The sequence below is a fragment of the Salvelinus alpinus genome, chromosome 26 (genome assembly GCF_045679555.1).
Source record: "Salvelinus alpinus chromosome 26, SLU_Salpinus.1, whole genome shotgun sequence".
In the NCBI taxonomy this organism is placed as follows: Eukaryota; Metazoa; Chordata; class Actinopteri; order Salmoniformes; family Salmonidae; genus Salvelinus; species Salvelinus alpinus.
The window spans coordinates 4,534,612-4,548,337 of NC_092111.1; the positions used below are offsets into that span (position 1 = coordinate 4,534,612).

Here is a 13,726-nt window from a genome sequence, read left to right on the forward strand (position 1 = left end):
TTCTTAAAGAAAAACGAACAGGTCTGTGAGAGCCGGAATTCTTACTGGTTGGTAGGTGATCAAATACTTATGTCATGCAATAAAATGAAAATTAATTACTTAAAAATCATACAATGTGATTTTCTGGATTTTTGTTTTAGATTCCGTCTCTCACAGTTGAAGTGTACCTATGATAAAAATGACAGACCTCTACATGCTTTGTAAGTAGGAAAACCTGCAAAATCGGCAGTGTATCAAATACTTGTTCTCCCCACTGTATATCTTTTCTTTATTTGCTGCTAAAATGTTTTTCTCTGACTGAAAAATATTTGGGACTGTTATTCATTTGCCTAGCATCTGTTCTCTGCATCTTGCTCTTGCTGGCGATCAAACAAATCTCGTGTAACTTTCCGTGATCCGTTTAATTGTATTATTCTCTTACAAGTGAATCCTGTTTTGATGTCCATGCAATTAATGGCCAACTAGTCTGGCTGTGTGAATAAAGACAAATGGTTGGTACACTTACGCAGGAAAGCGTAATAGTTTTTTTTATTACGCCCCAAATGATGGCGTGCCGTGTAAGGGCACGGGGGACGATGTCACGCTCTGACCTTAGTTCCTTTTTTATGTCTTTATTTTAGTTCGGGCAGAGCATTAGTTGGGGTGGGCATTCTATGTTGTTTTTCTATGTTTTGTTCTGTTTCTATGTGTTAGGCCTAGTATGGTTCTCAATCAGAGGCAGGTGTCAGTCGTTGTCTCTGATTGGGAGCCATATTTAGGTAGCCTGTTTTCCTTTGTTTTGTGGGTGGTTGTTTCCTGTTTCTGGTGTTTTCACCATACGGAACTGTTTTTTGTTTGTTTGTACTTTTGTTATTTTGTTCAGTGTTCATTGGAATTATTAAAGATCCTCATTATGGACACTTACCACGCTGCACATTGGTCCGATCCTTGCTAATCCTCCTCCTCAGAAGAGGAATTCCGTTACAGACGAAGACCAAACAAACACGTATACAACACACAGGGTTGAAACCCAAACAAAAGAGTGAGGAGTACCTTGAATAAATTACACACGCGCACAGTGATTAACACACGGGACGAGACCCGTAATCATCTGCGCAATCCACAAGGGCACGAAAGCCCAAAACACACAGCACAGATACTCACGCGCAGCAACGGACATTGTAACAATAATCGTCAGACAAGGAAACCAAAGGGCACGCTTATACAAGTCCTAATCAGTGGGAATAGGGGACAGGTGTGCGTGATGAAAGTTCCAGAGGGATCCGTGACAACATCAAGCAAGGCCATGCAGGTCCAAACCTGCTCACAGCCAAATCAAACAGTCCCTAAACAGCTGTGTTGTTCTGGCTGGGGGATTGTCAGTGTGCACTTGTGTTTGTTTGAGTCTGAGATGGCACACTTTTCCCTATAAAGTGCACTACCATTGACTATGGCCCATTTCAGACACACCCATTGACTCCCCCTTATAACTAGTGATGATACATTAATGAACACGTACTTCGTGCCTGATGAAATCTCAGCATTGGTGCCTACAGTATGTCGTTGCCAAGAAAGTGTCAACAATCTAATTTCCAACCAGGTTTTGTTGTAATAAAGCGTAACAATTGGTATTAACGCAGATTAGCTGGTATGCTAAACGTGTCCCCTAAAGCGGACTCTGAAGCTACTGTATCTATATGGAGGTATTATCTCTGTGGTTACTTGTATCTGTACAGGGTAAACTCTGAATTACCCTATGCAAAGGGCATTTATGGTCCTCTCATTAGTTTTTTCTTATTGGTCACATCCCCCACACAAGCCTTTAGATGCTGTGACACCCTGTGGAGATTGGGCCCAACCTGGTCTCAGATCATTTCGTATTATTCTGTACATAAATCCGACACAGTCCATTTAGTATGATACGTTCCGTTTTGTATGGTATATATTAATTTGTGGATGTCCATCACCCATTTTGTATGATGTGTTACGAATTACAATTTGTATTATATGTTAAGAATTTGCTAAATGTACAATGTTAAGAATTTGCTTCACGTATTATATGTTACAAATTCTAGCTAGGTAGCTAATGTTAGCTAGCTGGCTAACGTTAGCCAGGCTAGGGGTTAGGGTTAAGGGTTAGGGTTAAGTTTAGGAGTTAGGTTAAAGGGTTAAGGTTAGGGTTAGGGGAAGGGTTAGCTAGCTGGCTAACGTTAGCCAGGCTAGGGGTTAGGGTTAAGTTTAGGAGTTAGGTTAAAGGGTTAGGGGAAGGGTTAGCTAGCATGCTAACGTTAGCCAGGCTAGGGGTTAGGGTTAAGTTTAGGAGTTAGGTTAAAGGGTTAGGGTTAGGGGAAGGGTTAGCTAGCATGCTAAGAAGTTGCAAAGTAGCTAAAAAGTAGTAGGAAGTTGAAAAGTTGCAGTTACAGAGTTTAATGGCTGTGATAGAAAACTGAAGAAGGATCAACAACATTGTAGTTACTCCACAATACTAACCTAAATGACAGGTTGAACAGAAGGAAGCCTGTACAGAATAAAACATTTCCAAAACATGCATCCTGTTGGTATCAAACACTAAAGTAATACTGCAAAGAATGTGGCAAAGCAATAGTAGTATAGTGATGGCTGCATCATATTTTGGGTATGCTTGTAGTCGTCAAGTACTAGGGAGTTTTTCAGGCTAAAAAAGAAACGAAATGGAGCTAAGCACAGTCAAAATGCTAGAGGAATACCTGGTTTAGTCAGGGGTTTGAATACTTATGTAAATTAGATATTTCTGCATTGAATTTTCATATAATTTGCCCAAAATGTTGTGGGAAAAATTAGCTGTCATTATGGGGTATTATGTGTAGATGGGTGAGAAAAAAATATATTTTAGTCAATTTTGAATTCGGGCTGTAACACAACAAAATGTGGAACTAGTTAAGGGGTAGGAATCATTTCTGAAGGTGCTGCGTAAGAACACACTCACTAAAAGGTGCTGCATCATCCTACATTGCTGTAAGTCTGAGCTCCCTGCCCCTCTGCAGCACTGTCATAAAATATAGAGTAGTATTGAGTGACTACACACTTTTCTAGATTGTGATTCTGTCGACTCACAGCGTCATCCATGTGGGTGCAAGGGAAGGACAGGGTGAAAAGAGACTGCACACTGTAATCTATGCTCCCATGTGATTTATCGGTGACAATTTTTCCATCTGCTCACGTCTTCACCAAGTCTCCATTGATAAAGAACAAACCGATATATATGCTACACAGTATAGGCCTATGTATAACGAGTTCATTTTAGTCTTTCTCTCTTCCTTTATCTGTCACTCAGAAGACACTTTTTACTTTACAGTATCTGCGATGGCTGTGCGAAGCCATCCTACACATCTGTGAGATGTGATGGCTGAGCTGAGCTGGGATTGGTCTGTTAAAAGCATAGGGGATGGAATGGGGTAGAGGGAGGTAGGGGAGGAGGAGGGAAGGAGGGAGTTGTACTTCATTTCTTTCAGTTTGAGAGGGAGAGCAATGAGAGAGGTGGAGAGAGAGAGAGAATAGAAACAGAGCAGCTACGCAGCCCAGCCAGCTAGCAGCAGCAGCAACGACTCTGGTACTATAGAGCGAAATCCTCCACCTCCTCCAGCAGCGTGCTGTGTAGCATTAGGCTGACTTTGCAGTTCATAGCCTCCCAGACGGTGCAGGAGCGCTCACTCAGGGGCAGGCAGCCTCAGAGCCTCACTGGGACTGGGACAGAAGGAGCAGTGGGAGGGAGAGCATGGACACCGCAAGGTCTATCCAGCATGAGATCACCTCTCTCAAAGGTACTCTCCTCTCTGTCTCCCTCTTTATCAAGTGTGATGTTCAGGACAGGACCGCCTAATTTTCCCACAACCCCTTGCAGAGGAGTACCTCACCTTGTGAATCGGTGGAGAAAGTTTGATCAAAGGATCTGTGCTGCTTTTGGTGTATAGATGGAATAATTATCTTCCCCTCTCTCTCTGCATTTTGTTGAGAATAAAGGGAGAGAATGGCTTACGTGTTAAAGCGTGACTGGAGGGGCTCGGTCGGGGGTGGTGATAGTATTGATGATGGTGTAGTTGAGCTGGTATGTTGTAGACAGCTTCATGTTGTGTGTTTTTGTGTGTGTTCATAATATGTGTGTGATTGTGTTCTGAATGCACTGGTGCGAAGGGTGAGTGGTGCGAAGGGTGAGTGGTGCGAGCTTACCACTGCTGCATGCGGCACACAGAGTGCGTCTGCGCTACGCTGGGGTCTGCAGAGTGCTGCTGCATCGCCGCGACAACGCTACGATCCGGCCAACCACAACCCTGCCCTTTGGCTGGGGATATCCCTGCCTGTAGCCGGAGAGGATCCTTTGGGACACAGGACAAATAACATATAAAACCAGACGCCATTACATTTTGTCTACCCTATAATCTATACCCTATACCCTATAATCGACCCTATAATGTATGGAAATGTTTCTTCCGCTCAGTTCAGTTTGACTTGATGCACTGCAGTGTGTCATGGAGCAGCTCACTTCATACTGCATTTGTTTACATCCTAGAGGTGTTAGCCACTGCACCCTCCCACCCGACTGCTACTCTATGATTATCTCACTGATCATCAACCACTTGCACTAAATGAGACTTTCAAGATTACTGTGAAGAAGACATGTTATGAAACGCAGGATACAGTACATGCCTTTTTGTAATACAGTGCTTTGTTTCCGTGTTATTTTTTTCTGTTTGCAATTACTATTAATTGAGTAATGACAATTATAGGATACAGTATATAACTCATTTTAATCTCTTTTATAATCTCTCGATATAAAAATGCTGATAATGATAGTTTACACTCGGCTCTTGACAGACTCTCTTGAGTATCTACTAGGTTTGAATCAGTCCATCCCTGGTGTAACCATTTGGGATTTCTTGCTAGCCTAGCACAGCAATCGATTGGCTGTGCAGTGCAAGAGCAGAAAATGTTGAACGTTCAGCACAACTGGCTTAGTGGGGGTTACAGTAATATGAATTGAACAAGTTCAGAACACAGGTCTAATGTTATCGCCTAGACCTGTTAGTTAGACGCAAGAAAGAAGTCTGGATTTAGACCTAGTTATGCATTCTCTCTGTTTAGGCCATAGTTTCAATAAAAAGGCTGAGTGTAATTTGTAATGGCGTCACGGCATCCAAACCCAGCCTTAAGGATGCATTAGGGAGTTTGTGTCTCAGATTGAACCTAGCAGTGCTTCTTAATTTATTCAGACTATCTATCTCTCCATTAAAGGGGCAATCTGGGATTGGTACATCCATTTTTGGACTTTTAAATGAATGATATACAGTAATTGATTCTTGAAGACTATAGCTTAATATAAATGTCTCATAGGCTTAGTTCAACTGTCGTACCCCAGAATCCAAAGTATAAGCTTGTTTACTCCATTGTTTGTAAACTATATAATTGTAAACAAACACTGTATAGCTTCAAGACATGAAGACATATCATAACATATCAAGACATATCATTTTATCTCATGGATAGTCCTTGCATCCATAGCTCTGTCCATGAATTGGAGAGTGGATACATTTCTCCACCCCATTCCTCAAAATAAGTGGTGGGGCTGCCATTTTGTTGTTTTTCCTGAAATGCAGACTGTAACTTTAAGAAAAGGGTCCCTTAAAACCTCTACAGGATCGATGTCCATAAACTGGGACGGTTGTTGCTAACGTGCGTTAATGTGACTAGAATGACATTGTAAACAACAGCCAACTTTCCGGGACATAGACATGTTTCATATGGGCAGAAAGCTTAAATTATTGTTAATCTACCTGCAGTGTCCAATTTACAGTAGCTATTACATTTAAAAAATGCCATGTTTGAGGAGAGTGCACAACAACAAAACACTTTTATCACGGAAACTGGTTTGATACATTCGCCTCTGAAGGTAAATAATGTACTTACATTCAGTAATCTTGCTCTGATTTGTCATCCTGAGTGTCCCAGAGATGAAATGAAGTATAGTTTTGTTTGATAAAATCCATTTTTAGATTCAAATGTAGGAACTGGGTTCTACAGTTTGAACCCATGCTGTCTCTGGTCCCACACCCACCCCGCCCGGCCATCTAGATGTGTGAAGGTTAGTGACTTTTCTGTAGGGAAGCTAATTATCCATCATGTACGACATTCCTGGGAGTGTGTAAACTATAGCATTTTTGTATGTTCTCTCTAATTATGTACTTAAAAATGTATTAATTGAGCAATTCAGCACATTTGGGCAAACTCCTGGCACATACAAAATATTGTGTAATGATGTAGTTCTTCACATGATCCGTCTGAAACTTTGCACACACACTTCTGCCATCTGGTGTCCAAAATCTAAATGAAACCTAGACTCCTATCTGAAAGTATGGCCTTTCTCTTGCATTTCAAAGATGATGAAAAAAAAAGAAAATAGAAAACGCATGTTTTTTGGTGTGTATTGACTTTTACCAGATCTAATGTGTAATATTCTCCTACATTAATGTCACATTTCCACAAACCTCAAAGTGTTTCCTTTCAAATGGTATCAAGAATATGCATATCCTTGTTTCAGGTCCTGAGCTACAGCCAGTTAGATTTGGATATGTCATTTTAGGCAGAAATTGAATAAAAGGCTCAGATCCTTAAAACCTCTTAAGGATTGGTCCCCTTTTTTCAATTTTTGCCTAAAATTGAAATGCAAGAGAAAGGCCATAATGTATTATTCCAGGCCAGGTGCAATTTAGATTTTGTCCACTAGATGGCAGCAGTGTATATGCAAAGTTTTAGACTGATCCAATGAAACATTACATTTCTGTTCAAAATGTTGTATCAAGACTGCCCAAATGTGCCTAATTTGTTTATTAATAACTTTTCATGTTCAAAACTGTGCACTCTCTTCAAACAATAGCATGGTACTCTTTCACTGTAATAGCTACTGTAAATTGGATAGTGCAGTTAGATTAACAATAATTTAAGCTTTCTGCCAATATCAGATATGTCTATGTCCTGGGAAATGTTCTTGTTACCTACAACCTCATGCTAATCGCATTAGCCTACATTAGCTCAACCGCCCCACAGGGGACCCACCAATCCTGAAGAAGTTTTAAGAGATCCTCCCTGACATTTGTATTTATTTGTATTTTTATTTAACCTTTATTTTGACAGGGGAGTGATACTGAGGCTAGGGTCTCTTTTACAGATGATCTCTGCATAAATACATAAACATATACAAAATTACAAAACATATTAAGAAAACAGACACATTTAACTGTGGTCTCCATTTAAAGGGATAAATACCACGCCAGGCTGGCAGAGCTAACCTAGCCAGAAGCTGATACTCTTTTTTTATTTATTTTTTATTTTTACAACAGGCCTGGTGTGAAGAACCTGGGTAATTTGAGTTTTTTTGGGGCAAACAAACTGGCCTAATCTTTGCGGCAGGTCTTTTAATTCACTTTATGGAAGCAAAGCCACGGGTGACGGATCTAACACACAGTTCAGACCCTGAACTTATGGCAAGTCAAACTTTATAGAAATTAAGAGCGGGCTGGTATGGTTGAGAGCTTTTCTTGACGTACCGATTGGTTTCATACCCGCGCTCAACACTGCAGATGGTAGGTTTTGGGTCGAATTCAGTCATAACTGCAACCTCTTCTGTGTTAAAGAAACCACAAAGTTTATTGCACTTAAAAGGCAAAGAAATAAGTTTCACACACCTGTGTAGCGCGCTAGTTAATGTTTGAAACACTGAATATGATCAGTTTTTAATGTTTCTCGGTTAACATAACGTTTCTTCAGATTTTAAAATCATGAGAATCATGAGTCTCCTCATCCCTTAAATAAACCATGAGTTTGAGATAGCGATATTACTGTACAATGTAGATGTTTTATTTTCTCCTGAGATTGCAAAGCAATGTGTTTTGATGATTATGAATATTATAAATGTTTCAGCCTCTGTGTTGGGAAGTTGTGTTTTTACTGTCAGTTGCTGGTTTCAAAGAGCACCAAAAACTACACTAACCATGAGACTTTTAGCGTTTCTTCCGCCACAGAAACAGACCCTGGGTCTGTTCTAATGTGTCCACCTGCGAATCCGAGGCCATGATTGTGCTTCTGTTGTGGGTGTGGTAGCAAAGTAACCTTTATTTGCATGTACTTAACATATATTAATATGCATTACCAGTTTCCCCAACAGTGGTTGGAACTGCTCAGGACCGCTGCATGAAACAGAGCTGCGCTTCACCCGCACCACACTGAAAGAGCGGCAGAGGCTGCCAAACTATCGTCAAGTCTGACCAGGCCCACTTCGTGGTTTCAGACGACATTCTATCCCCGCTCTTCCAAAGAGAAAGTTACTTATTTTTTGGTTCGGTGCGGCCATGGAATAGTGTTTGAACTAGGGCTAAAGCCTGTCTCATGCTTCCCAGTTGAAACAGTTTGCGCATATATAATGATGACATTTTGTGACGTTTTTGTTCATTTTGGTGTTTGGCAGGCTTTTCTGGACTATTTGAGCAGACACATGTCTTTTCTTGAGGCAAGTCGAAGTTCGGTTGCCGAAGTCTACGCCCCTACGTGGGTTATTGCTCAACAGTACTACTCTTAGTAGGAGTGGGCCCTATGGACGGCATTCTTCAATTACAGTGCATTCGGAAAGTATTCAGATCCCTTTACTTTTTCCCACATTTTGTTACGTTACAGCCTTATTCTAATATTGATTACATTTTTAAAAATCCTCATCAATCTACACACAATACCCCATAATGACAAAACAGGTCTTTAGAATTAATAAAAAATGAAAAATAAAAAACAGAAGTATTCAGAACCTTTGCTAATTGACTTGAAATAGAGCTCAGGTGCATACTGTTTCCATTGATCATCCTTGCATGTTTCTTCAACTTGATTGGAGTCCACCTGTGGTCAATTCAATTGATTGGACATGATTTGGACAGGCAAAAACCAAGCCATGACTGAACAATTGGGGGAGAAGGGCCTTGGTCAGGGAGGTGACCAAGAACCCAATGGTCACTATAACAGCGCTCCATAGTTCCTCTGTGGAGATGGGTGACACTTCCAGAAGGACAATCATCTCTGCAGCACCACCAATCAGGTCTTTATGGTGGCCAGACAGAAGCCACTCCTCAGTAAAAGGCACATGACAGCCCGCTTAGAGTTTGCCAAAAGGCACCTCCAAAGAGACTCGGACCATGAGAAACAAGATTCTCTGGTCTGATGAAACCAAGATGGAACTGAATTCCAAGCGTCACTTCTGGAGGAAACTTGACACCATCCCTATGGTGAAGCATGGTGGTGGCAGCATCATGCTGTGAGGATGTTTTTCAGCGGCAGGGAAAAGATGAACAGAGCAAAGTACAGAGAGATCCTTAATTATAACCTGCTCCAGAGCATTCAGGACCTCAGACTGGGGCAAAGGTTCACCTTCCGACAGGACAATGACCCTAAGCACATAGCCAAGACAACGCAGGAGTTGCTTCAGGATAAGTCTCTGAATGTCCTTGAGTGGACCAGCCAGAGCCCGGACTTGAACCCGATCTAACATCTCTAGAGAGACCTGAAAATAGCTGTGCAGCGATGCTCTCCATCCAACCTGACAGAGCTTGAGAGAATCTGCAGAGAAGAATAGGAGAAACTCCGCAAATACAGGTCTGCCAAGCTTGTAGCATCATACCCAAATGTGCAAAAAAATTCTAAAAACCTGTTTTTGCTTTGTCATTATACTGTATTATGTGTAGTTATATGTAAAATTGTGTGACTAAGACCTCGGCAAAAACATCAACATTTATTACAGATTTCTTGATTTATCTTCAGACTATTTTGAGGACGTGTATACTGGCTATGTTGTTGCTACGGCATCTCAAGAGGGACAAACGATAATATTGCAGTTTTTCAGATCAGGGTCTGTTAAAGAGTATGCGAGGTACAGACATTCACTTCGCCTTCTCGAAACTAGTATGCAGGCGGCTTAAGATGTCTCCAGCACTTGGACCTGCTGAGAATGGATGTGTCTCAAATGTCGCCATATTCCCTACATGGTGTACTATATAGAGAATAGGGTGCCATTTGGTACGCAGTCAATGTTTTACCAAGAGGAGATGAGGACAAAAGCTTACTCACGCGATTGAACACTGCCCATTGGAGTTACTTAATATGTTTGACATTGATTGCTCAGTTGGTTCATTTGTAAGCATGTCCTCACCAAGGAGAGTTCAACGCGTGGCTGCTGGCCTGATGTTCAGCTTTTTAACTTCTACTTGGTACTCATCCCGGATCCGGGAGCACCCTCATCAGTAAAAAAGCTGACTAGCATAGCCTAGCATAGCGCCACAAGTAAATACTAGCATCTAAATATCATGAAATCACAAGTCCAAGACACCAGATGAAAGATACACATCTTGTGAATCCAGCCATCATTTCCGATTTTTAAAATGTTTTACAGGGAAAACACTATGTATTTCTATTAGCTAACCACGATAGCAAAAGACCCAACCGCATATTTTCACCATTTTTTTTACTGCATAGGTAGCTATCACAAATTCGACCAAATAAAGATATAAATAGTCACTAACCAAGAAACAACTTAATCAGATGACAGTCTTATAACAGATTTATTGTATAGCATATGTTTTGTTCGAAAAATGTGCATATTTCAGGTATAAATCATAGTTTTACATTGCAGCCACCATCACAAGTCTCACCAAAGCAGCTAGAATAACTACAGAAACCAACGTGAAATACCTAAATACTCATCATAAAACATTTATGAAAAATACACGGTGTACAGCAAATGAAAGACAAACATCTTGTGAATCCAGCCAATATTTCAGATTTTTAAAGTGTTTTACAGCGAAAACACAATATAGCATTATATTAGCTTACTACAATAGCCTACCACACAACCGCATTCATTCAAGGCACGTTAGCGATAGCGAATAAACCAGCAAAAGATATTATTTTTTTCACTAACCTTCTCAAACTTCATCAGATGACAGTCCTATAACATCATATTACACAATACATATATGGTTTGTTCGAAAATGTTTAGCGGTACAATTCGTGGTTGAACAATGTGAATACGTAGCCAAACTGCACAACATTATCCGGATATATTTCTGACACTCACATCATCTAATCAAATAACTAATCATATACTTTACTAAAAAATACAGGTTGGACAGCAAATGAAAGATACACTAGTTCTTAACTTCTCACGAGTCACCAACCCTGATCCGGTAGCACCCCCCCCCCACTGAGTAGCATAGCTAGCATAGCGTCACAAGTAACTTGTAGCATCTAAATATCATTAAATCACAAGTCCAAGACACCAGATGAAAGATACAGGTCTTGTGAATAAAGCCACCATTTCAGATTTTTTAAATGTTTTACAGGGAAGACACAATATGTAAATCTATTAGCTAACCACGTTAGCAAAGGACACGATTTTTTTACTCCCAATAGTTTTTTCCTGCGTCAGTAGCTATCACTAATTCGACTAAATAAAAATATATATAGCCACTAACCAAGAAACAACTTCATAAGATGACAGTCTGATAACATATTTATGGTATAGCATAGTTTTTTTTTGGAAAAATGTGCATTTTTCAGGTATAAATCACAGTTCTACATTGCAGCTGCAATCTGAAATAGTGCTGACCCAGCCAGAACAATTACAGAGACCAACGTCATATAACGAATTACTCATCTTAAAAAATTTCAGAAAAATACACAGCGTACAGATATTGAAAGCCCAACATCTGGTGAATCCAAACAATATTTCAGATTTATTAAATGTTTTATAACGAAAACAAAATGTAGCGCTAAATTAGCATAGCTATACCAGGCAGATTCGGCTAGGCGCCCACGGCCAGTTCACATGCACAACAGATATGATATAACATCGTAAATTGGGTCTTACTATGGCTGATCTTTCATCAGAATGTTGATCAAAGTGTCCTTTGTCAAGATGAGTCGTTGGTTCCGTTCAGAATTGTTCCTTTCCCACTCCATTTAGCACAGGTACTGGTCGAGTGGCACGGATCTCTCAAACGTAAATAAAATCAGACAACGGAACACCACAAAACTCCCGAAAAAATTCAAATAATCTGATTAAACTATATTGAAAAAACATACATTACGATGATATGGTCACATGTATCAAACAAACTTCGAGACGGAGATAGTTTTCATCCATAATGGCCGCACAACAGAAGACAATCGCAGGTACAAGTCGCACGATTTAGAGAACCGGAAGTTGTCGGTCACGCCAAAGAATTAGCTCTCATTTCACGTCAGTCCCAGATAAACAAGATATTTTTCCTCTGACGTCCTCTTGACACCCAGAGGAAGGCCAATGAGGTGTGTTTCGGGTCATAGGGGGCACGACCATATATAGGCAGAGCGTTGAAGCTGGCATACACATCTTGCTTTTTTCTTCTTGGTCATGGAAAGTGCTGTCAAATGACTTCTGTATCACTCAGAGACAAAATTGAAACGGTTTTAGAAACTAGAGATTGTTTTCTTTCCAATGGTATTATTTATATGCATATAGTAAGAGCAATAATTGAATAAGAGGCAGTTTAATCTGTAGAGCAAATTATGCTAATGGGAAAATAGCACCCCCTGTATTCTCAAGAAGTTAATGCAACCGCTGTGTTAGATTTTTAAAAATAACCTTAGTACGACATACAGCTTACGTTATAGCGAGACAGCGCCCGAACTCTGGGTGGAATATAGTCTAAACATTTTCGACAGAAATACGAAATAATATCATAAATGGTTCCTACTATTTGATGAGCTTCCATCAGAATCTTGTACAAGGTGTCCCTTTTCCAGAATAATCGTTGTTCGGTTGTAGAATGTCGTCTTCATCTGTCGATTTAGCTAACAAAGCTGGCCATGCGGCACAGAAGTGTCCAACTCACCAGAACGCATAACAAAGAAAATACAGAAAATCGCAATAAACTGATATAAGTCGGTTTAATATAACTAGTTTATGATGTTTTTAACACATATATCAAATAAAATCAGAGCCGGAGATATCTAACGTCGATAACGAAAGCTTTTCAGAACGCAATCCAGGTGACCCTTTCGCGCCATGCAGAATAAAGGAAAGAGTGGTCACGTCATTCCAACAGGTCTTGTTCGGCCTCAGATAGAGCTGTACACCCCATTCCAACTCTCACTGCCTACTGACATCTAGGGGAAGGCGTATGCAGTGCATGTAGACCCATAGATTCCATGCAAATTAATAGGCTGACCCTGGAACAGAGCCCCCGATTTCAGATTTCTCACTTCCTGACAGGAAGTTTGCTGCAAAATGAGTTCTGTTTTACTCACAGATATAATTCAAACGGTTTTAGAAACTAGAGAGTGTTTTCTATCCAATAGTAATAATAATATGCATATTGTACGAGCAAGAATTGAGTACGAGGCAGTTTAATTTGGGAACGATTTTTTACAAAGTGAAAATGGCGCCCCCCTATTGAGAAAAGGTTTTAAGGTGTCATGCTACATAACATCCTAAAAAGGACCATCAGGCCAGCAGCTATGCCGTTTTGAACATGTTTACCTATATTACTCACCAAATATGTTTTGTATTGGGGAGAGGTGTTCACATCGGTCATAGTGGGGTTTGGCATCACAGAAACTGGGGTTGTGTCCCAAATGGCATCCTATCCCCTATATAGGGAATACGGTGCCATTTGTGACACAGTCTGGCTCTGTCTCCAAG

General features: G+C 40.4%; 1 protein-coding gene across 6 annotated transcripts in view; it reads left to right on the forward strand.

The window, feature by feature from the left end:
• Positions 1-13,726, forward strand: part of LOC139554258 (plectin-like) — a 192,924-nt gene that overhangs the window by 56,716 nt on the left and 122,482 nt on the right. Inside the window, exon 1 of one of the 6 annotated variants that reach the window (XM_071367013.1) lies at positions 3,480-3,779. The exons of the other annotated variants lie outside the window; for them this stretch is intronic. Coding sequence (XP_071223114.1) covers positions 3,734-3,779 — 46 coding nt within the window. The 5' untranslated portion in view covers positions 3,480-3,733. Of the gene's footprint in view, positions 1-3,479; positions 3,780-13,726 lie in introns of those variants that run through there. 6 annotated transcript variants of the gene reach the window in all.